This window comes from Aedes albopictus, chromosome 3, assembly GCF_035046485.1.
Source record: "Aedes albopictus strain Foshan chromosome 3, AalbF5, whole genome shotgun sequence".
NCBI classification, from domain to species: domain Eukaryota; kingdom Metazoa; phylum Arthropoda; class Insecta; order Diptera; family Culicidae; genus Aedes; species Aedes albopictus.
In genome coordinates, this window is record NC_085138.1 from 21,317,684 (window position 1) to 21,342,489 (window position 24,806).

At 42.1% G+C, this 24,806-nt stretch overlaps 1 protein-coding gene across 6 annotated transcripts in view; it reads left to right on the forward strand.

Moving 5' to 3' along the window:
• Positions 1-23,937, forward strand: part of LOC109418319 (spectrin beta chain, non-erythrocytic 5) — a 289,495-nt gene extending 265,558 nt beyond the window's left edge. For 5 of the 6 annotated variants that reach the window (XM_062860375.1, XM_029864202.2, XM_029864214.2 and 2 more), the window contains 7 exons: positions 333-447; positions 1,012-6,765; positions 6,839-7,051; positions 7,201-7,453; positions 7,589-7,753; positions 7,936-8,355; positions 22,837-23,937. In XM_062860375.1, the coding sequence (XP_062716359.1) occupies positions 333-447; positions 1,012-6,765; positions 6,839-7,051; positions 7,201-7,453; positions 7,589-7,753; positions 7,936-8,355; positions 22,837-23,090 (7,174 nt within the window). In that variant the 3' untranslated portion in view covers positions 23,091-23,937. The remainder of the gene's footprint in view (positions 1-332; positions 448-1,011; positions 6,766-6,838; positions 7,052-7,200; positions 7,454-7,588; positions 7,754-7,935; positions 8,356-22,836) is intronic. The other variant, XM_029864223.2, reaches the window with a different exon arrangement.
• Positions 23,938-24,806: the final 869 nt, after the last annotated feature.

Here is a 24,806-nt window from a genome sequence, read left to right on the forward strand (position 1 = left end):
GTAAACAATACGAACAAATTGATCGCTTTATGTGTACTCTAGTGTCGTCACTTCATTGTGATATGGATATCTGTAGCCATGCATATTCGAACTCTCATGATCGACTTTCATGCTTACGTAGTTGAATTTCAAAGGAAGTTCTTGTAGTAATAGTAGAACAATGTCATGTTTCAAAATTTAGTTAAATTTCTTTAATTGGTTTGAACTTTTCGTATAGAAACATTCATAGGCATATCAAAATCTTCATTTTCATTACTAAAACATAACATATCGATGAAACTTTAATGAGCACAGCTGTAGAACAAACCTAAACCAAATTCTACCATTTTCAGCAATTGCTGGCAGAATCTGCTGAAGCAACTGGCGGCTCGTGAAAAGAAACTACACGCCGCCGGTGAAATCCATCGATTCCACCGAGACGCAGCCGAAGCCCTGTTCCGCATCCAGGTAAGTCCGGTTTGAACAGATCAATGGAGAAATGTCCTAGAAGCCAGAACATCGAAAGGCTGAAAACTGGAATGATAGAGTATTAAAATTTCCGTTTTGGTGGTCACTTAAAAAGAGTTTACTGGCTTCAGAAGTTCTAACAGAACTTTAGGTGTCTAGCCTTTGAAACGCTATTTATAAAGTTCAGACGAGTTTCTCAACTAATTTTCTACAACTTTGAACTCTGACTGACTACCCAAGTTACAATGACAGCTGAATAACAGCTTATTCAGCCAAAATTTGTAAAATCAAGCTTAAGATCGGTTTATTCAGCCATTGTACAGCAGTAATGTTTGTTGGGTAGACCTTGTTTTATAAACTGCAATATGAAAGCATTGAAAATATTTCTGTCCAAAAAACTCTTCTACTTTTGTTGCCCAACTTTATCCTACAACTTTGCCCTAGAAGTAAACTTTTCGTATAACCTCCCCTAAGGTTTCTACATTTCCATCATTCCGTCTTTCTACGTTTGGCCTTTTGTACTAAAATCCACAATTTCAATATAAAATACCCTTTCCCCGAAAGGACAAAAACGCCGCCCTATCCACGGAGCTGGGTAAGGATCTCAACTCGGCCTTGGCCCTGAGCCGTAAACAGGAGGCCTTCGAGAACGAACTGGTCGCTCTGGAGGCTCAACTCCAGTTTCTGGTGGACGACTCACTGCGTCTACAGGCCAAATACCCTGGAGATAATGCCAAGGCCATCGCGGCCGAACAGGAAAACGTTATCCAAGCATGGAACATACTGAAGGAGAAGTCCGCACTGCGTAACGATCAGCTACAGGCCAGCTGCGATCTACAGCACTTCCTCACCCAGGTCCGGGACTTGATGTCCTGGGCAACGAACCTGCGAGCGGCTTTACAAGCCGAGGAACACGTCAGTGACGCCACTGGCGCGACCGCCCTCAAGATCCAGCATGACGCCATCTACGGAGAAATCGAGGCTCGAGAGGAGACCTTCCGGTATCTCAACGAGCTGAGCGATTCAATGGTTCAGACGGGCCACTACGCAGCTACCGAAGTCGAGGAAAAGTGCTCCGCACTGCTTGACGAACGTGCCAAGCTGCACTCGGCTTACAACAAGAAGAAGATCCTCCTCGAGCAGAAGATCGACTTGTTCTGCTTCATGCGAGACGCCAAGGTCATTGACAACTTGAGCAGTGGCCAGGAAGCGGCTCTTTCCAGCTCGGACTTTGGACAAACGGTAGAAGTCGTCCAAGATCAGGTTAAGAAACACGATGCGTTCGAGAAGCTAATCCAAACGCAGGACGAGAAAGTGGCGATTCTGCAAGACCACGGCAGAAAGCTGGTTGAACAGAATCATTACGACAGTGAAAATATTCGACGGCGTCTGAGAGAAATCGTCGATCGTAGACAGAAGATCAAGGAGCTGTGTGCCCTCCGGCGACAGAAGCTCCAGCATGCGCTGCTGTATGCTCAATTCATTCGAGACTGTGCAGAAGCCGGCGCATGGATCAACGAGAAACAGAAGAAACTGGAAGCCGACGCTACTAGCTTTGCCGACGTTTCCAACATGGAAGACAAGGTCAAGAAGCTGCAGAAACATCAAGCGTTCCAAGCCGAAGTGGCAGCCAACGAAGGACGTATCAGGGAAGTTAAGCAGAAGGGAGAGATGTTGATCAAGAAGCGACACGAGTGCGCAGCAGAGATCGAAGATGAAGTGAGGAAACTAAGCGAATCGTGGAACGTTCTGTTGAACGAAGTGGCTTCGCGAGGTCGCGGTCTGGAGGAAGCTCAAGACATCCTGGAGTTCGATAGCCAGTTGGACAAACTGGAAGCTTGGATTCGTGACAAGGAAATGATGGTCCACGCCAGTGACACTGGTCGCGATCTGGAGCACTGCAACGCTCTGAAGAGGAAATTGGATGATGTTGACTCGGATATGCGAGTTGACGATCAAAGAATCAAAACTATCAACGTTCTGGCGGACAAACTTCTCACTCAGGACAAGGCACCGAATGAGGCCAAGAACGTTCAACAGCGTCGAAACAACTTCAACAACAAATGGAAGTCGCTGCAGGGAGCGCTGAACAAGTACCGAGAGCTCCTGGACGGAGCCTACGAGATCCATGTGTTCAACCGTGACGTCGACGACACAGCCGAACGGATCAGTGAAAAGCAGCTCGCCATGAGCGTGGACGATACCGGAAGAGACTTAAACGCAGTGGAAGCCCTCAAGCGCAAGCAAGACGCTATGAAACGCGACATGACTGCCGTTCAGCAGAAGATCCAGGAACACGAAAAGAGAGCCAAGCTGTTGGCCCAGAAATACCCCGATAACGCGGTAAATATCGAAGAAAAGCTAGAGGAACTCAAGCGACAGTGGAACAACCTACAGGAAGCCAGCGTCAAACGAGCGGAAGCTCTGGAGAACGGTTACACGGCGCATAAATTCACAGCAGATGTGAAGGAACTCGAACTGTGGACCAACGACATTATGAAGAAAATGGATTCCGTGTCGAATCCAACCACGATCGCCGAATGTCAGGCGCAAATCCAGCTGCATCGAGAGCGAAAGGCTGAAATCGACGGACGAGACAAGATCTTCAAGGCTCTGCAGGAACATGGCGAACGACTCGTGGCGGACAACAAAGCCATGGGCGTCAAGAACGACTATGTGGAGAAGGCGTTGCGTCAGCTGGAAGATTTGAACAAGCACTTGCACGACTCCTGGAAGGGTAAGGACCGTTTCCTGAAGGAGGCCTATCAGTTGCAGCAGTTCAAGGAACAGGCGGATCAGAATGAAGCCTGGTTGGCCAACAAGGAAGCGTTCCTGAACAATGATGACCTGGGAGAGTCATTCACTGCCGTTGAAGCGCTGATCAAGAAGCACGAGGCATTCGAGAAACTGCTCGCTGCCAGCCGGACCGATGAGTTGGAGAAGTTCGCCGAGGAGATTTTGGCAGAGAGTCCATTCGAAGCGGACGTCATCAAGCAGCGCCTATGCTCGGTTATTGCCAGGAAAGATAAGCTGCTAGCTTCTTCAGCTGCTCGTAAGCAGAAACTACAGGAATCGCTTCAGCTGCAGCAGTTCCTTCGAGGACTGTACGAAGTTGCCAAGTGGATCTCGCAGAAAATGCAGGTCGCCTTGGACGAAAACTATCGCGAACCCAGTAATCTACAAAGCAAGATCCAGAAGCACGTTGCATTCGATGCCGAGCTTGGAGCGAACTCTACCCGAGTGACGGCAATCATCGAAGAAGGTGAAAGCCTCATCAACGCGGAACACTACGCCAGTGCGCTGGTGCAAGAACAGCTGGATATTCTGGAAGCCGACTGGCAGAAACTACGCGAAGCTTCCCGCGAGAAGAAGGAATGCTTGGCCGAAGCCTATGAGGCGCGGCTCTTCGAACGTAACCTGGACGACTTCAACAACTGGATGGACGAAGTCGAAGGTCAGCTGTCTTCAGAAGACTACGGCAAGGATCTGGCTTCCGTCAACAACCTGCTGAAGAAGCATGAAATGCTGGAAGCAGACGTTGCCCACCATCTGGAAACCTGCGAGCAGATCAAGGCCGCTGATGACAAGTTCCTCGCTTCCGATCACTTCATGAAGGACGAACTTCATGAGAGCGCTATGATGACCATCAAACGGTACCACTCCCTGCATGAACCAACCACCATCCGGCGCGACAACCTGGAGGACTCGCTACAGCTGCACCAGTTCTTGCGTGATGCAGAAGACGAACTTCTATGGTTGAACGAGAAGGAACCTCTGGCGGCATCCAAGGATCTTGGAAGCAGTCTAACCGCAGTGCAGAGTCTACAGAAGAAGCACCAAGCGCTGGAGGCGGAAATCCTCTCACAAGAACCAACCATCTCGGCTTTGATCCAACGAGGCCAGCAGATGATCCGAGAAAACCACTACGCTGTGGAACAGATCGAGAGCCAGTCTAATCTACTGCAGCAGAAGTTGGTGAACCTGAGGAATCTGACCAACGTGCGAAGACTGCGGCTGCTGGATGCCGTCGAGAGTCAGCAGTTCTACGCCGAAGCCAACGAAGCCGAGTCCTGGCTCAAGGAGAAGAAGCCGATCATTTCATCACACGATTACGGAAAGGACGAGGATTCGGTTGCATCGCTACAGAAGAAGCTCGACGCGCTGCAACGTGAGCTGGTAGCGTTCAGGCCGACTGTCGAGAAAATCGATAAATTGGCCGTTGGATTGCAGGAGCGAGGACACTTCGATAGCGAGAAGATCAAGACCAAGAACGACAAGATCCAGTATCAGTTCCATGAGCTAAACAGGTTGGCCGGAGAACGGGAGAAGAAACTTGCCGAGACGAAGAAGCTGTTCGAGTTCATTAGGGAGATTGACGATCTGCAGGAATGGATCGAGATGCAAATGACCACGGCTGGATCGGAGGAATACGGAACCGATGTAGAACACGTGGAGCAACTGACGGCCCAGTTTGAGTCGTTCGTTTCGAACATGAACTCGAATGAGGCACGTGTGAATTCTTGCGTGGCGAAGGGCGAATCGTTGTTGAACGAGGGTAACCCAAACAAGGACATTATTAAAGGCAAACGCGATGAAACCAAGCAACTGTGGGAGGAATTGAAGGACTTGGTTGTGGCACGACAGGAAGCATTGGCTGGTGCGAAACAGGTGCACGTGTTCGATCGTACCGCAGATGAAACAATCGGATGGATTCATGAGAAAATCTCAGCTGTCCTGTCAGAAGACTACGGCCATGACTTAGAAACGATTCAGGCTTTGGTGCGAACGCACGAAAGTTTTGAAGCTGAGTTGGGTGCCATCAAGGAACAACTGGAGTCAGTGGTTGCCGAAGCTCAGAAACTCGGCGACACTTTCCCCGATGCCAAAGAACACATCGAAGTCAAGCGAGACGAAACGATCGAGGCGTGGTCCGAGCTGAAGGAGAAGACGATTCAGCGCAAGGAGAAGCTTATGCAAGCTGCGCAACTGCAAGCATACTTCGATGAGTACCGGGATCTTATGGCGTGGATCAACGAGATGCTGGCGCAGATCACTGCTCCAGAGTTAGCAAAGGACGTTGCTGGAGCTGAAGCCTTAATCGGCAAGATCAAGGAACATAAGACAGAGGTGGATTCGAGGAGCGAAGCTTTCGAATCGTTCTACAAGACAGGCAACAAACTGATCAAGGATGGCCACTTCTTGGCTAACGAAGTACAGGAAAAGATAGCTGTATTAGGGCAACGGAAACGTTTGTTGGATAACACCATTGTGCAGCGTGCGGAGATCTACGAACTTAATCTGGACACGCAGCTGTTCTTGAAGGAAGCAGAAGTGATCGAGAGTTGGATCATTACGCGGCAGGTGCAGCTCAAAGATGGCAAACTGGGAGATTCCATCGCCCAGGTTGAAGATCTTATCCGAAAGCACGATGACTTCGAGAAGACCGTGGCAGCTCAGGAGGAGAAGGTACTGGCACTGAAGCGAATCACACTACTGGAACAGAAGTTCAAGAAACAGCTAGAAGCCGAGCATGCTGCTCGCATAGCCGAAAAGGAACGAGTCGAGCGTGAGCGACACGAAGCTTTGAAGCAGAAGGAAGTTCAGCGAATCACCGAAGAACGTCGAAGGCACGATGCCAATACGTCAGCCGTCAACGGTTACGACACCCCTACGAAGTCGTCTACACCTAGTCATCTCTCGCCGGTCAGTGCAGCTGGATTTTCCAAGGAAGCTCCCGATGTATCGCCGGTGCAGAAGTCCAACTCGTTCGCCACGATGCTTCAGGAACGTCTACGTCGAGGTTCCGAGGGCAACATCAAACGGGCGGAGAGTATGAAGATCGGTCCAAAGCCTGCCAAGCGAACGCCATCCTTCACGACGAGACGGAGAGCTCAGAGCTTCCGTAAGAACCAGCGAGGACTGGAACCAGCCGAATCCGATATGCCACCGGTGGAAATGCAAGGAATGTTGGAGCGAAAGCATGAACTGCAGTCCGGCGGAAAGAAGGCTCCCGTTCGCTCGTGGAAGCCCTTCTACACCGTGCTGTGCGGACAGCTGCTATGCTTCTTCAAAGACGTGGAAGACTTCGCCCAGAAGAAGGCGGCCACCGCTCCGGTCAATATTCTGAACGCCAAATGTGACCGAGCCGAAGACTACACCAAGAAGAAGAACGTCTTCCGGTTAGTGTTGCTGGATGGTTCGGAGTTCCTGTTCCTGACCGGATCGAAGGATTCCATGATCGAGTGGGTCAACAAGATCGCCTTCCACGCTGCCCTACCTCCCAATCTACAGCTGATGAGCTACGACGAGTCGATGAAGGTAAGTTTTGATCAGTTAATCCACTATCCGTAGAATTTGCTAATCCCTTTTCTGCCTGCTTGGCCTTGCACAGATCAATCCCCAGTCCCCGATCCTGGACCGTAGCGATGCCAACTCGTCAATTAGCTCGCGAACTTCGTCGCCGGACTCACAGCGACGGGATTCCCGGGCGTCGTTGAACAGTGCCAAATCCGGTGGGTCCGGCAGCAACGCCAGTAGCACTCTCCAAACCCCGCAGATCGCCTTCCTGCAGAAGCAGAAGGAACTTAGAGAGCAAGAGAACCAGGTATGCTAGAAGTTTTCACGCAGTCCCGATAGTAATGCTATTGGCAAGTTTCCTCATATTATGCCATTTTGGCATACGTACTTGCCATGCGAAGTAGTTCAGGACAAAGCGGAACATATTTCATCGAATTCGTATTTCTGTCCCTACAGCAAAGGCTATCGCAGCAACAACAACAGCAACAGCAACAGCACCAACACATGAGTACCTTCCAGGCGCCACAAAGTCCAACACAGGAATTCTATGGATTAGCCGACAAGCCACCAATACCACCACGAGCTGTTCCACCGCCGGTACCGCAACGGCAATCCAGCACCGAAAACGTATTAAACAACAACAACAACAGCACAGTACAAATTCGTCCCAAAACCGGCAGTGGGAGCAGTGGTAGTTACAACGGAAATGGTGAGTAATCGTTCATTCGACTACGCTTCGTGTCCCTGACGGTACCAACTATCAGAAGGATCGTTTTATCATTGACTGACACTATGTAGGTACTTGATTATGTAATTGTTCATGTTCATCTCGACTCCACTGCAGACTACGACAATGGCAACTACACCAATACGCCTCCACGACCTTTCTCCCATCAACCAAATACAGCCACCCAGCAGCGAGGCGTCCCTGTGAATGGCAATAACAACAACAACGGAAACGGAAATGGCGAAGACGTCTGGCTACGTCACAGCGAACTGAGATCATCCGGTAAGTCCATATCTACCATAACCATAACCAATAGATCCCGCAAAAATCCCTTCAATGTCTCACGTTGTCTCAATATATGCGTTCATTGTGTTTGTTCTGTCCCTTTCCGTTCATTTGTACCGTATATGTGTGTGTAAAACACCCCTTCCCTCCGAACTGAACCCGATTGCTGCGAAAAACAGAGTTCCCTGCACCGCCACTTCCGGCCACATCTCCCCCACTGAGTACGTTCTCTCCGCTGAAACCGCCATCCGGTTACCAGCACCATCACCACCACCAGCAGCAGCAAAAACAAGCCCAAATGCACGACCAGTTCCTCAAACGGGAACGAGAACAGGCAACGAGCAACAACAACTACGTCGGCAGTAGCAGTTACCTAAAGATGAGCAGTCCCACCGGACGGGAAACCAACAACAACAACAACAGCAACACCGTAGCGTCACGAACCACGTGGCACCATCACCTGCCCATGCCAGTTCCGCCACAGGTTCCACAAGGGTCTAACGGTGGTACGACGGAGTACAGTCACCACCAGCACACGTCCGTCAACAACGGAAGCAACACCTTCGGGAACAACATCAACCTGGACGGATACACTTCCGGTTAGAGGCTTTGTGTTTTGCTTGATCTGCGCGCGTGCTCTCTTTCGCGGGTCTCTGGTGATCTTGGGCATTAACCCTTCATGCTACAGCGCAGTCTAACCGGGCGGGTTCACAGAGATACGTGAAGGGTGATGGGTCTGCCACTGCTTTTGCTTGGCGGCGGATAGTTTGTTCTTTTCAAATACCTAGTCATCTTGCCATCTTACCAACCACGTGTGACGGTGTCGGAGCTCCATCTATTGTGTGTTTGCGTGTTTCCCACTAGCTATAACAACATCATTTCAGTATACATTTGGTACTAACAGAGTATGGAGAAACATGGTTTTGTCTAAGCTCGTCAATATTGATTTTTATTTTAACACAATTTACATTAGCGTTCAACAAAGTTACCTTCTTAAGACTAAATATACAGCTTATCTGCAATTTAAAACTGAACATAAACAACTTTTGAGAAAACGGGGGTCAGAATTTTTACTAATTTTTCTTCATACATATTGCATACAATTCCAAAAACAAACGAAATTAAATTATTAGGGGGATTCATTTAACAGCGTAAACTGATTAAACGTCGCAATCACCAAGGCAATCTTTTATTATTTCATTCGCAAAATCATGAAACATTTCAAATAAGCAGAAAATCATGGCTTACACAGCAATTTAATCTGTTTAGTGAGTACCCCTATTATTTTCCTTAATATAATTTGAAATTCTGTTGACAATCTTGAGTGCCGAAGTATTTCTTCAAAATGTCACTTACACTCCTTTGCATCGGGGCCCCTTAAATTCATTTGAGCTTGATACTCACCTGAACGATGTAATCGATATGTCAGCTGATACTAAGAAGGGTCTGTCCTTGGACACTGTTTGAAATTTAGAAAAACACCTTCCTAGTCCTAGTATTTTTGAGTCTTGCTAGGAAAATTTTGACACGAGAATTCTAGCAAAAATACCGAAGAAGTTCCTCTCGGAATTCCTGGAGAACTCGGTAAACCTGCAGAGAGATCCCTTAAATTTGATCTCTTTGGCAGAAGTCAATGAAAAATCTTGATAACTGCCTGACAGAATTCACAGCGAAATTGTATCTGTCCTTTCTATACAGAGTTTTGGAGGAACTTTAGACAAAATGCAAATAAAAATCTGAAGAGTGAGTGAGTAACACAGGAAATTATAAGGAATTTTCCAAAAAAAGCTACTACTGAAAGACTCTCTGATGGAATCCTCTAAGAAAAATTTAACAAATTTCTTGAGTACAATAGTAGAATCAACAGAAGAATCTTCAACGGAATGTGTGAAAAAATGTTCAAAAGTTTTTCGAAAAAAATACGACTTTTGGAAGGATTACTCGCACCCCCGAAAGAGTATCCTTTAGAATTCCTGATATTTTACTGCAATAAAAGGCAAACACAGCTTTTTAAATGAAGTTGTAGGTTTTAGGGAGATTTTTTGGCAGAGCCTACGGAGTATTTCCTGGAGGAAGAAATGTTGAATGTATTGGAGAAGAACTCATTTTTTTTTCTACAAAATTCGGAGAAAATCGGTGTCAAGAGATTTTGGATTCAGCAATAAAACTGTTTAAAATGACGATGGATGCAGAACAATGATACATGTTTTTCTTTGAACACCAGGTAGTTCACCAAATTTATTTTATTATTTTTCCACCGATTTTGTATGACATTCGCCAAAAATTTCACGAAAAAATTAGGCAAAATGACATCAATTTCAACAATGTTTTCATAAAAAGAAAATCGGGTTAAGTACGGTTCCTTTGAATTCCACTAAGAATTTGCATCCTTTGACAGATACGTATTTCGACCTCAACTGTAAGGTCGTCTTCAGTGTCTTGTACTTGACTCGACTGAAGAGATCCATCGCATTCTACACGTCTTATACATAGTAGAATGCGATGGATCTCTTCAGTCGAGTCAAGTACAAGACACTGAAGACGACCTTACAGTTTAGGTCGTAATACGTATCTGTCAAGGATGCAAATTCTTAGTGGAATTCAAAGGAACCGTACTTAACCCGATTTTCTTTTTATTTACAGATATTCCCCTAACAAGCCCAGGTTAATCATCATCAATGTTTTCATATATATTCCATTTCCTTGTAATAGAAAGGGCCTTTTCGACAGAAAACCCTCTTCGAATGAGTGTAATCAGTTTTGATCCTTTTAGTTCCGTCTTCACAGTTAAAACAGAGTGCCGAGATCGGCTGTGCAAATCTCGGTTAACCCTTATGTGGCCGACAGGATACCCGGGTACCCAGCGCCCATTTAAAATGCACGGTGTAGAAAAAAGCAAAATGTTTATCGGACACATAACGGTTAAAGTTCATTTGCTGAATCTCGGTTAAACACTCTTGACGTTTGGAGTTTGATGCCAGCGGCACCCATACGTGCTGCTATGAATAGAATTGTATTTTACCGATATATTAGTTAAATTTAGGTTGCCGATCACTCGACTATGCGGATCTCGGCAAAAGAATGAAAATTAGCCGAGCTCAACTAAGTGTGTTCATTCAAAGACTTCCTTGCTAAATATCTTGTAAGAAAGGGAAATTCACTTTGGTGATCATAGAGTTTTTTAAATCATGATTTTTGAAGTCAGAAAATCTTTTAAATTATTATCAAGTTATAAACCAAGTTAAAACTGTGTATAAAAAAATGCAATAATTAGTGTCTTACTAGAATAATGACATGCATTTGTTCATACCCGGGAAGTTTGTCCTTACCGAGAAAAAATCCGGGAATCGGAATCCGGGAAAACTGAAGTTGAGTGGACGGGACACCCTGAAACATGGATGCTGTGGCAGAGGCAGACATTGCCACAAACTGTTGGACAAAAGAACCATGTTGGAATTCGATGGGTCATTCAGAATGTTTAGATCTGTGAGAATGTATTGAAATTTCTCAACTAGGGGATGTGTGCCATCAGTAATCTCACGCTCCCATATTCATCCTATTCGAAAACAAACGATTATGGCACCGATTGGTGAAAGTTCCAAAGTCATCAGAGCACTACGACTATCATTTGCTTTGTACAACAGTATTATATAACCATTTGTAAAGACATACGAAAATAAAATCAATATTTCAACATATCCTCAATAACGTTTTAATTTTATACATGTTACATGTTTATGTATTTATACATACATTTTATACAATTTATACATGTATTAGCCATGGAAATATAAGTAAGCCATAATTATTTCCGCATTATATCTTAGGTCGTTCATCTTAGTATCACTACTCTACTTCATTCATCAAATCTGTGCTTCGATTTAAAAAAAAAAACGAATAATGCACCTAGTGGTGGTAGTGCCTACTGAAAGCAAGATTTTTTTTCCCAAAACCATCATCTGACCTCTTAGTTAACTGCATGATGACCACCTTCACTATCACCGGAGGCCGATCACTTTGCGGTCTTGGACAAAGTATTTTTTTATGCACAGCAAGTGAAATTCCCCATACTTAGTCCCATTCAAATTTCAACTACATTACAGAGCGCGAGGGTGCAATCAGTCGCATCAAAATTTCACGCAGTTATTTTAGATGCAAAAGAGTTAGTATAGTTACACCTCAGAAACCTGAAAAGGTGTGATTTGATGAGATCGTTTTAGTTTTGTAAAGATCTTGTTCTTTTATATTGCACCGGTTTTGTTCACTTTCGTATTTCCAGCGAACCACCCAATGTTGGTTCTACAACACTAGCGGTAGTCACTATTGTGGTCTGAGCCTACCACCCGGATAAAAATTAACCATAGGGTGTATGGTGAAAACCATTCCTGCACCATACAGTGTACCAGCTACAATAAAGTGTATTGTAATGAAATGGTTCGCTATACTATACATTTACATTGGCTTTTAATGTAACAATATATTATACTGTTTTTCTTACGTTTGAACCATTCACTTTTCCGAAACATTATTTTTCCGTGAATTTTTTATTATTTCTGTTGTTCGATTTGAATAGATCGTATGTTTGCTGTGATTCCTATGCAGATTCGACCTATTCAAATCGAACACCAGATTTATTCAGTTTAAGATTTTTTCCGTGCCTTGTTTTGTTGATGTTTGTGACTTTTTTGATGCAAAGGAAAGGAAAGAAAAAAAGTGAATAAGTTTTTAACCTTTTGGAATCGATTTTTTTCGCCGCTGTTGACGCAACCTCGCTGGTGTCGAACACGTTTGTTATGCTCGGTTTCATCGCCGGGGTCATATATGACCCCTCCGGCTCCAAAGGGTTAATGCCAATAACATGTTTAAATCAGTGGTAAACCAGATGTCCTAAGAACTGCAGGTCCAAGCAGGGGTCCAAGAGAGCCTCTTCTCTCATGTGAACTTGCCTTCGACCACAATCGAATCAAATGCGGTTGACAAACTTTATCTTTGACGTAGAGCCATCTTTAACATATGGACTGGACTGAACACTGAAATGACTTTTAATATAGGTTCGTCTGCGGGTTCGCTTTTTAACCTAACTTATATTTGAATCGATGTGTCGATGATATCTCATGAGTTGTTAAGTATTTCAAACTTTAGTCAAACTGGTGCCTCAATATTGCAATAGCGGTTAAGCACGCTGTAATGATACTTATGTACCTCGTCACCCACTTCATGCAACTACATTAGTGGTCTAATAACACTTAGCGCGCTCGGCATAGTTCCATCATGCCGCTCAAAGTGTTGCCACAAATAATGCTTAGTTTGCGAAACCCGGTTATCTGGCTGGTGGGGAATGGGAGCCTAAGCTTCAACTGTTAATGCAATCAGAGACTACTCAGACTTAGACGTGGGCGATCCTATATATGAAGGGTTATCCAAAATGCTCTGGGAATTCCCAAAGCGCATTCTAATAAATCTAATAAGCCTAAGATGCCATTAACAGGAGGAAAATGGCAAGATAATATAACAATATATGGTTTATGTAATGTAAAACAATACAACATAACAAAAAAGAACCATTCCAAAACCATTTGATTAAATGTATAACCAGTAGTGAAATTACAATTAAAAACAATTTATTTACGATACATTTTATTGTTTGAAACCATTCATGTACCATACAATGTACGGTATATTTAAACCCACGTATCAGTATTTTGAACAATTCATTAACAATAAAATGTATGGTTTTGCAAAAAAATATATATGGAGAAAAATATTTTTTTATATTGTTACGATACTTAACAACCCGTATAGTATATTGTAAAAATCTTATTTACAATTCACGGTATGGTATCCTACATTACATCTTATTGTTTTTGTATTTTTATTTTTACAGTGGTGTCTATTGTAAAAATATGGTTCTAAATAGTACTGTTACAATATAACGTTCGGTTTTTCTACTGTATTTTTTATTCGGGCAATCCCCCCACTACTTGACAGATGAGCTCAGTTTCGCGTACCTACTTGCAAATGAGCCATTTTACGAGACGTTTCGGATCAGCTGATCGCTCATTTCATGAATGAAAATTTGACAGGAGGTTGCGCCCAAGCCCGTGAGTGTTAATATCAATATCAACACTGTTGTCGTTTCGTAAAATAGACTATCGCAGATGTCGCTACTGTACGTAAACAACGGGTCCATCCTTCACTGACGCAACAATTTTTGTTCATGCGAAAACGTCTTTTTGTTTCGTGGTGAGTGGATGCCAACAAGAGGCTAGCGTTTCGTATCAAAAGGACGTATTCGACAGAAGCGCAAAAATAGTGTTGATTAAATTCAAATCATTCTGATTTGATGCTGTAAGAAATGTAACAAAAGCACTTGTTTAAACGGTTTTGCATATTAATTTGTAACTGCGCATGCTAGATTAAACCGAGGATCAAACTAAAAAAAAAGCATCTGATCTGATAATTTTTAACTTTCATTTTGGATTTGCCACTAGATATGCAGCTGTAAAGCATAAGTAGTAATTTATTACTGGCATGTGTATAATAACCGCACCAGAGAAAAACATGAGTTTCTGATTAATAGTATGAAATTCGACTATTTTGCCCTCAGCCGTTTTATAGATATAATTTTCACTTCTAGTAAACAATTTCATCATACCGCACTTGAATTGCATTTTCCTGTGCCAGAGCAGCAGAAACAACACATTAAGATTCTTGTTTAATATTTTAATATGTTTTGTGCGGTTTGTTATTCTTGGTTTTCGTCATTTTCAAAAGTAGCGCTTGCCGCTTTGAATCTGACAGTACCACCCGGACCAAATTTTTTAGGTACGCTGACGTTGTTCGGCAGCTGTCAAGAAGCTCCCGGGTTGGAGCCTACTTTCTTGCAAACTGTTCATCAGGTTATTAAAAAGCCGTAGTTTGATGTGTCGCATGGGTTTGGTTCACTTTTACATTTGATCACTTTCGGCGAGACACCCGGAACTGGATCCGAAACACTACCGGTTGTCTCAATTACGGACTGAGACTTTTTTTTTCATTTGGCTATCGAAAAAGCAGCTATTTGATGTGCCACACGCATGCGTTTGATTCATTTTAATATTTGGCCACTTTCTGCAGGACACAAGGAACCAATTCTGGAACACTGTTGGTTCAGATATGGTCTTAGACTATTTTCCTTCTAATTTTTCAGCAGGTTATCGGAAAAGCCACGGTTTGATGTATCGCATGCATAGCTTTGGTTCACTTTTATATTTGGCCACTTCCGGCGGGACACCCAGAACTGGTTCCAAAACACAACCGGTTCTGGTATGGTCTGAAACTATTTTACCGCTTTTCGTTCATCAGGTTACCGGAAAAGTCGCGTTTTGATGAGTCGCATACATGGGTTTGGTTCATTTTTATATTTGGCCAGTTCCGGTGGGACCCAGAATCGGTTCCGGAACACAAGCGGTTCAGATATAGTATTATACCAATTGATTTATTTTAGACCGAATTCGATATGTGAAATCAAATATCTCCAACAAAAGTTCGCCGAAGTAAAAACGTCGGCATTCTAATTGAAGCGTCGCCGACACAGGCAATTCTTATGCGTCGGCGAACCCCAAATTAGAATGCCGACGCCGAACGCCGAAAGAGATTTAAATTTCCTCATCAAAGTCGTCAAAGAACCACTTTTAAAGCTTCCAAAAACGCACATTTTCGTGCGCTGAGAATGTTGCTACGTCATTCCGTTCAAAAGATATTGATGATTTTCTAGAAAATATAGGCACTTTTCAACTATTTTTTTCTTGAGTTACAAAACTAACACCTCTCTAATTTTTTGATATGTTTTATAACAATACCGTCAGTGTACCAGTAGCCGCTCATGACCCAATAGCCGCTCACTGTTGCAAAAATCAAGTTTTCACGCTTGAAAACCCCCTTTTCGTCGCTGATATTCTTGGACAATATTAATTAAATGAGAGCAAAGCCATTTTATGCAATATTTACCAAATAACATAAAAAATAAAAACAAAACAGTAGAATTTTTTGAGCGGTTATTGGACCCAAAAAAGCTGTATGAAATTTTATGTGTTCCAATAACCGCTCACGCAAAAAAATACGTGAAAGTTGTAAAAACTGTCGATTTTATTACACAGTGTATTCAATCACTATTATACACTTCCGCTGAACAGGAAAAAATAATTGTAAAAACATAAGAGTTGCAAAAATAATTCACTTTTCCACAAAAGTCTATTTAAAAGATGGCATGCATTTGTCCGTGAGCGGAATTAGGACCACTTTGGTCTCACATAAATTGTAATAAAACCATACTTTTATGAAAAGTTTCACATAAGTCTTGCTTTGTATCCGATTGTACTTAGATTAAACTAACTTAAAATGCAAAAACATTACAAATTGGCTCACCAGTCATTTAACAGATGATGTTTTTCTGCAAAACTGGCCTTAGATGAGCGGAATCTGGTACCCTGATGGTATTTCTTCTTTTGAATGCTGGAAAAAGATATTTTTTATCTTTGCCCCAACCCGTAATATCGCTTTTTGAATAAACTATGATTTTTGAAGAAAAGCGTTCATAACTTTCGAACCAAAAGAGATAACGATCGTCTCAACGCACGAATAGACGCGTTTTCAAATGCTCTACAAGTGTTTCTTGGGCGACTTTGATGAGAAATTGAAACTGAAAAAGTTAAAGCCAGAAATGTTTTTCCTGAATCACCCTAAACTTATTCAGAAATATATCTCTAGTTTGGTCAATTTTAAAGCTACAAAAAAACTGTCTTCAGCAAACTTGCTCAAAATTGATAGATCTACAACTTTTCCAAAGCATGTATACTGCTTTTCAAGCAAATAAAAAAAGTTTGGTTTAAAATTTCTTAGAAAATATGGACCACCCTAATTTTCATATACATTGGAAAGAGGGCCTTATTTTGAGGAACAACTTTGTAGAAGACCATATTTGTCTAAAAAATCATTTGAAGGCGCTGAATGCATCTTTCCTCGTAAATCTGGTTCGTGGACCACTGTACACTGTAGACTACAATTCGCTGGACGGCAGACCCCGGATTAAATCGGACCCCGTTGGCAATCGTTCGGAGGAAATCAACGTCACTTGCTGATCTATGTCTGCAGCCCGATTTGTTATCACAGATCGAATGTGGTGTAGCTGTGCGGAATCTGGACAGCTTTTTCCTGGTTGTACAACGTCGACTGCTACTCGATCCATCGCGATGGATGGAACCGCAAGATGTTGATTGAACGGGACAAAATTTACGAACCGAGAAAATTTTGCATCTGCTTCTTTGCGCAGCACACTTTGATCTCGGAACACTACCGGTTCAGATCACGGCATAAATATCACAAGGCAGGCTATTTAGTAACCTATGTAAACATCTATTTTGGATGTAAACATGTGACGTCATTCTTATCGTTTTCACATTGATCAAATTGGTGTGGAGTATTAGATCACATATGAACGATTTGAATTACGTCATCAAATAGCTGTCAGATTTCGGGAATTCTTCATTACACCAATAAAGCTAGCCATGAAAATGTTTGACACTTCTGAGGTCATTTTGACAGACCACACACATGCACGAAAAAGACGGATCATATATTCTACTTTACTGATCTTATTGCCGTCCTTTTCATGCTCATATTACATCTGTCAAAATGACCTGTGAATTGTCAGTCATTTTGAGGTTAGGTTCGTTGGTGTAATAAAGAATATATCACCTTCTTCTGTACACCGTGGTTCAGATATGGTATGCGAATATTTTCCTGCTTACTGTTTATCAGGTTATCAAAAATGCCGTGGTTTGGTGTGTCGCATGCATGGGTTTGTTACATTTTCATATCTGACCCCTTCCCGAAATACCGATCCGGAACACCTAAATGGCCATAACTCCGGAATGGCTGGACCGATTCGAACCATTTTCAATAGGAAACAATGGGACCAGATTCCCCGTCGAAAAAACCATCGGTCATTCAAATCGGATGAGATTTACTGCCAAAAAGTGACGTGAGTTTGTTTGAACACATACACGCATACATACAATTCGACGAGCTGAGTTGGTTGGTATATGTGACTCGACTCTCCGGGCCTTCTATCAAAAAGTCATTTTTGGAGTGAACATATAGCCTTCGCTATACACTTAACGAGAAAGGCAAAAAGGGTGTGTCAGTGATCCACAGGAGCTAACTTATGACCTTTTTGAAGCAAACGCTGATATATTTTAATAATATATTTTACAAGGTGAAAGGCTTTCAAAGACTGCGATGAGATATTGCTAATTTAGAGAAAACTTTCCGTTTTACGGTAGATTGAAAAGCTACCGCAGCTGCCAGACTGATGATTTTCACCAAGGTATCATCAATCAGTCCAAGGATACCTTGGATCGAGCCTTGGATACGACGCCGATGATCATTGTTTGTTGTTGTTTTTCAGAACATTTCACTTTGCAAGCATGCTTTGATTTGGCCAAACTTTTCAATGATACGATGACTTTCATAGCTGCGGTAGGACTTTGACAGCTGCGGTAGAACTCGGCGGCTACCGCAGAGTGGAAAATTTTCTAAAAATCCGCAATATGATGCTTGTTAAAAAAGATAATGAAAGAATACGGTGGATGGATACGCAAGCGAGCGATGATTCTACTCATCAAGCCCGACCGATAGATACTCACTAGGGTGGCCCACACTTATATGAAAAACAAAAATTTCGAAAAATGCCAAGTCTTACCCCTAAATCAGTTTATTTGGACTCTCAGAAGCTACGTTCAAAATTTGAGCAAAATCAGTTGAGCCTAAGGGGGCGCTCAAAACGCTTGAAGTTTGTATGGGAAAACTTGGCCAAATGTATGCAGAAATTTTAAGTTTTCGAATTTTGCCGCTAGGTGGCGCTGTAAGCGTTCAAAAAATAATTCCTTTGGCATTTTTGTAGGTGACTATATACCAAACAACTTTGTCGAAGACCGCAAAGTGATCCAACGTCTGTGAAAAAAGTTATACCCTAGGCAAAGTGAGGCAAAGAATTAAGATTTCATTATTGATATTATTCCTTTACATGTACTGGAAAAATATTTATAATGTTTCACCTCACCTTACCTTAGGGTATAACTTTTTTCACAAACGTTGGATCACTTTGCGGTCTTCGACAAAGTTGTTTGGCATATAGTCACCTACAATAATACCAAAGGGTTTTATTATTGAACACTTACAGCGCCACCTAGCGGTAAAATTCGAAAACTTAAAATTTCTGCATACATTTGGCCAAGTTTTCCCATACAAACTTCAAGCGTTTTGAGCGCCCCCTTAGGCTCAACCGATTTTGCTCAAATTTTGAACGTAGCTTCTGGGAGTTCAAAACAACTGATTTAGGAGGTAAAACTTTGCATTTTTCGAAATTTTTGTTTTTCATATAAGTGTGGGCCACTTTAATACCCACATTGCATGGCACAAAGCCGGCATCGCAGATTATGGTTTCAAAATGGCGTCAAATATCGAGTTTTGACCACATACAACTCATCGATCCCGATCGCTAGATACCCATGTCGCATGGTGTCATAGCCCGAATCGCCTTTCTATGGCAGGTATATTGAATTATGCTTCGGATTTCAAAATGGCGTCCGATGTCGTTTTTAGATTTCTACTCATCAAGCCCGATCGATAGATATGAGTATCTATCCGGAGCCACATCAACGATTATAAGCATGCGTTATGAAATTTTGACCGCGATATTGGAGTCCGAACCGCCATCTTGAACTTCATTATCTCAATAACCTTCTTCTTAATCTCAGGTATGTGTGTGCCAAATTTGATTGAAATTGGTTGAGGCATTCCAGAGTTATGCTAGAATACATCGGCAATGGTTTTTCATAAGGGCCTATCTGCCATTGTCGATTTCTCTTCATCGATCCGCGCTTTGTGTTATTATAGAATGTGTATTGAGTTTTCAATTTCCAAACCCTGGGTTGTCTCCCGGGATTCCTTTAGGTATTTCTCCTGGGATTCCTTCATTTATGCCTACCGGGATTTCTTCAGGGATATTTTCTGGCATCAGGGATTTCTCCCGAAATTCATTAACTGATATCTTCCGGTATTTTTTTTACGCATTACCCGAAGCCGCATCAGGGAATCCTCCAGGATTTTTCCTGGGTTTTCTCCCAGAATTCCTCCATTGGCACCTCCCCAAATTTCGAGGTTTCTTTAAGGAGTTTGATTCATTTAAGGATACAGGGGATCTTCCGGGGATTCCGGGGAAATTTCTCCCGGAATTCCTTCCGTTATTCCTTCATTTATTGAAAGGATTCTTTTCCCGGCACTCCTGGACTTTTCTTTTTCAGGAATTCCTCCCGAGACTCTTCAGGGACTCTTTTAGAGATTTCTTCCGGAGTTCTTTAATTGATTTCTCATATGATTTTTTTGAGGATTTCTTCCGGGATTTCTTAGGAAGTTTTTCCGGAGTTTCCATCAATGAATACCACCCAGGTATTCCATCACAGATGTTTACCAAGATTTTTGCAGGGATTTCTTCTTTGATTTCTCCAGAGATTTTTTTATGTATTTCTTACTCAATTTTTTTTGCCAACATTCCTTCAGCGGTATCCTTTCCGTGATTCATTCATTAATCCTTATCATTATCATCAATCCTTATTATCATTCTTATGATAATTCTTCGGGATTTCTTCATGGACATTCCCCGAATTTCCATCAGGGATTCCTTCCGATATTCTTTCATTGATTCCTTCATGATTCTTTTAGGAATGTCCTAGCGGGATTCCTTCACGGAAACTGCATCAGAAAATCTTGCAGCACTCCTTTTGAGAGTTTTGCAGAGAACACTCCCAGACTTTTTTTTAGTTATTTCTTCATGGAAACCTGCAGGAATTTCTTTAAGGAATTGCTTCCGGCATTCTTTCAGGTATTCCTTCCGATATTGATTCAGGTATTTCTTCGTAGATTTCTTCCAGGGATCTCTCCCCAAGATTCTTTCAGAAAAGTGTGAATAGGTTCACTAAAGATTCAAGTACATACACAGGGCAAATATTTCTCCAAAAAGAAACCAAAGCTCAAACATCTTGTTTGACTCGATCGAATTTCTATTAGTGTCAAACAGATGTTTGATCTTTAGTTCATTCCTTGTCAAAGATTTGACCTTGTATACTTGAGATCTAACACTAGTGGCACTGAATGCTACGTTGTTGCTGCCCCTCTACATCGTCGACTGTAGACCGAAGAGCACGTGATGTACAGGGGATAGACAAAATGATCGGAACATGTAAAATTTTCACTATTCTACATGAAGTTAGAAAGGTTCTAGAAAAAGTAAAAATTATTCTATAGCCAACTTTGAACTGTTAAATATTCGGATTCGATGTACCAAATGCAATGAAATTTTGAGCGTTCATGACTTATAGGATTAGCTTTGAAAAACTTTTGACATAACCTAAAATTGTTCACACGGAATAAAATTATAGCGTTTAGGTTATTTTTCTAATATAACACCAAACTATCGAAAATTTCAACATCGCTTAAAATTATAGTTTGTTTGAATTCCCTCGAATTACCTTTAACATGAACATGTTTTGAAAGGAAGTAACAAAATAACCGGCAATAAATGTGAAAAGTAATGGAAAGCATATCAAAATTAGACCAATTTAATAAAAAAATCATAAAATAAATGAAATTGCTGTAACCTTTTTTATTGTTAATAATTTTAAGTTAAGTTAAACTCTTTTCAAAGCTCATTATATGAGTCATAAACGCACAAAATTCCATTGGATTCGGTTGATTGAATCCGAAGATATAGCGATTCAAAATTAGGTATCGAATAATTTTGATTTTTTCTAGAATCTTTCTAACTTTATGTAGAATAACCCGGTCTTTCCCAAAATTGGACCACTGATACACAACTAGATAAACAACTTACAGTAAAAATTAGATTTCTAGATGCACTTTTCAAAAAGTTACAGCTATTAGACCATTTTTTGAAAAGTGAAATTTTTGCTGCGTGAATAAAAATATATAGTTTGTGTGAGATATAAGATGTTTTGCATAGAGCTGTGGTAATGAGATTAACCACAGCATGCGATATGATACGTTTGTCTGTGATACGAACAGTCAGCGGACAATGTTGGCATCCCCGCGTGCATAGCAACCACTTCAGGTGACACTCAACCGCATTCACTTTTGTCACTTGCGAACCGACGTCAGTCTGGGTAAGTCGTGTATGCTGCACGTGAGGGGTGATTCCTTCTTAGGGAAATACTAACCCCACAGTTTGTTCAGTAAAATTAAAAAACAACACCAAGTCAGATTGTCCCATAATGAAATGTAATCGCAAGTCAGTCCCATTACGAACTTGTGTACCCTCCAGTACAAAACTTAACACTATTTTAGCCAGTATTATATTATTCAAGTTTTAAACAATGTGTGAAAGTTTCATGATGATTGCTGAAGTTTTCAATTCATGGCGATTTTTTAAAGTTTCACATAGAAATCGAATTTGAAAACTTCAGAGGCCATTTTCTCAATGCCTACTTTTTACAGATGGGACTGACTTGCGATTCACGGCAGTGTAGTTGCTGTTGTTCCTTATCAGTTCATCTGGAGTCTGTTTGTATCGCCGTGGATCCTCTCGACGAAAAGTTTTTGGTGACGCGGTTGGGAATTTAACCCATGACCATCCAAATACCAAGCGAACGTGTGATCCTTACAATCACATTTCAAATTTATTCGTGAAATCATGTTTATTCTATTAAATTGGTATCTCCCACTATTAACGGGTTAATGACGAATCATAAAATATAGAAAAAAAAACATGATCTGGCGCATCAATAATTAAACGAATTGCTTATTTATTATTTTGGTTTGTTCATATAGAAATACTAAGGCAGATGAATGAGTCATTTACAGCCCATTACAATAAGCTGCGCATAGGTTAGCGAAATTTTACTAAAAAAAACGTGTGCTATCTACACTGAGTGCTACATTATCCCACATTCTATCCTATATTAACACTAAGCTCCTCACAATCATAAACTATAAGCACCCCCCATCATTCCACGCTCTCGTTACAGGTTGGGGCCAGTCTCGCCACGAAGCCAATCGGCCGGCTTCGCTTCCCGTGGGAGGAGTACCCCCCGGTGCCGCCGGCAGCCCCGCTGACCTAGTGCTCGGCGGCGGCCGACATCAGCAACAGTCGGCGGAAAGCTCCAGCGAAAGCGAGGCCAGCTTCATCAAGGGCGGCAGCAAGGAGCCCAAGGACAAAAAGGCCGGCAGCAGCGGAGTGTTTAGAATATTTTCGAAGAAGAAGTCCAAGAACCACCAGTAACGGAAACCGGGGGAAACGGAATGTCCATTCCGGGTTGTTTTTGGTTCACCGCCGGGAAGAGTTGTATCATAACGGAGAGCCTGCACTGTAATTACTTCCGTAAGAATATGTCTTATTTTTTTATTAGAAAGCGGATTAGTTCTTAGAAATTATCCCCAAATATTCACTGAGCAGCCTGGGCGGTATATTTTCATACAGTGCTAATATAGAGCTCTTAACTGGCTTAGAAGCATTTTATCAGCACTATATCAACGATTTCACTCTCCGACAGCTTGGTGATTACTTGGATCGGTTTGTTTTTGAGCTTTCAGTTCGAGTTTTGTTTTATTTAATTGCAAGATGTTATTTTATCACAACCACACACACACACACACATACACACACCATGGTAGGCAACTTGTAGTATATCGATTCATTCGAACATTGCATACCGGAAAATTGTAGGATTTTTTTTAAATATAAAGCAATGCAGCTTACCACCTACGAGGTATAAGAAAAGTCGAATAAACGAAGAAAAAAGCAAGGCAGTTATGCCCAGAAGAGCTAATTTATATTCTAAAACTGTCAACTCGTTTTGAGCAATACTGTAATAATGTAACTTTAGACGTACCTATACCTATCATATTTTAGTAGAGTTTTTGATGCCCAAGCAGCTCATTATATGTGTAGATCTAACTACATACCTAAACTACAGTTTCAACAAGTCATTGATCGGAATCGAACAGAGAGTTACACGATATAGTTTTAATGTGGCAACACCACAGTGTAGTTAAAGAACTTGTTAAAACTTGCATAAATCTAGATAAGACAATATGGTTTAGTAAAAAAATATTGGAATAATATAAAACAGATTCAGCTTAATTTCAAACGATATCACAATAATTTCTTTATTGGAAGATCATGGCAAAATTTTACCTCGGAAAATGCTCGAAAATTAGTATTCGGTGTTCGACATAGGACCCGCCCACCGTAGCCTTCCATTTTCGAGGTGTGGACGATGGTTGGTTCTCTCAGCAGCTGATGAAGCTTGTGGTTCACAAAGTCCCGTCTTCTGCAATTCGCCGTAGATGGCCGTCTCAAACATTCTGTTTGTGAAAATCGTTCCACTCGTGTTTATCCGCGCTCTCCTAATTACACCCTCTAAAGCAATGTTGAACAGCAAGCACGAAAGACCATCACCTTGCCTTAACCCTCTGTGAGATTCAAAGAGACTCGAGAGTGTCCCTGATACTAGAACTACGCACATCACTCGATCCATCGTGGCCTTGATCAATCGTATCAGTTTATCCGGGAGTCCGTATTCGTGCATAATCTGCCATAGCTGTTCTCGATCGATTGTATCATACGCCGATTTGAAATCGATGAACAAGTGATGTGTGGGCACGTTGTATTTGCGGCATTTCTGCAACACCTGGCGGATGCCGAATATCTGGTCCGTTGTAGCGCGTTCACCCATAAATCCAGCCTGATATTGCCCCACGAACTCTCTTGCAATCGGTGATAGGCGGTGGCATAAAATTTTAGAGAGTATCTTGTAGGCAGCGCTCAGCATGCGATAGTTCCCGCAATCCAACTTATTGCTCTTTTTGTAGATGGAACACACGATACCTTCCATCCACTCCTCTGATAATACTTCCTCCTCCCAGATCTTGGTAATGACTTATGGCTACACCTTGAATCCAGCTGGGCTCATCGACTCATGGTTTTGCAGACCAG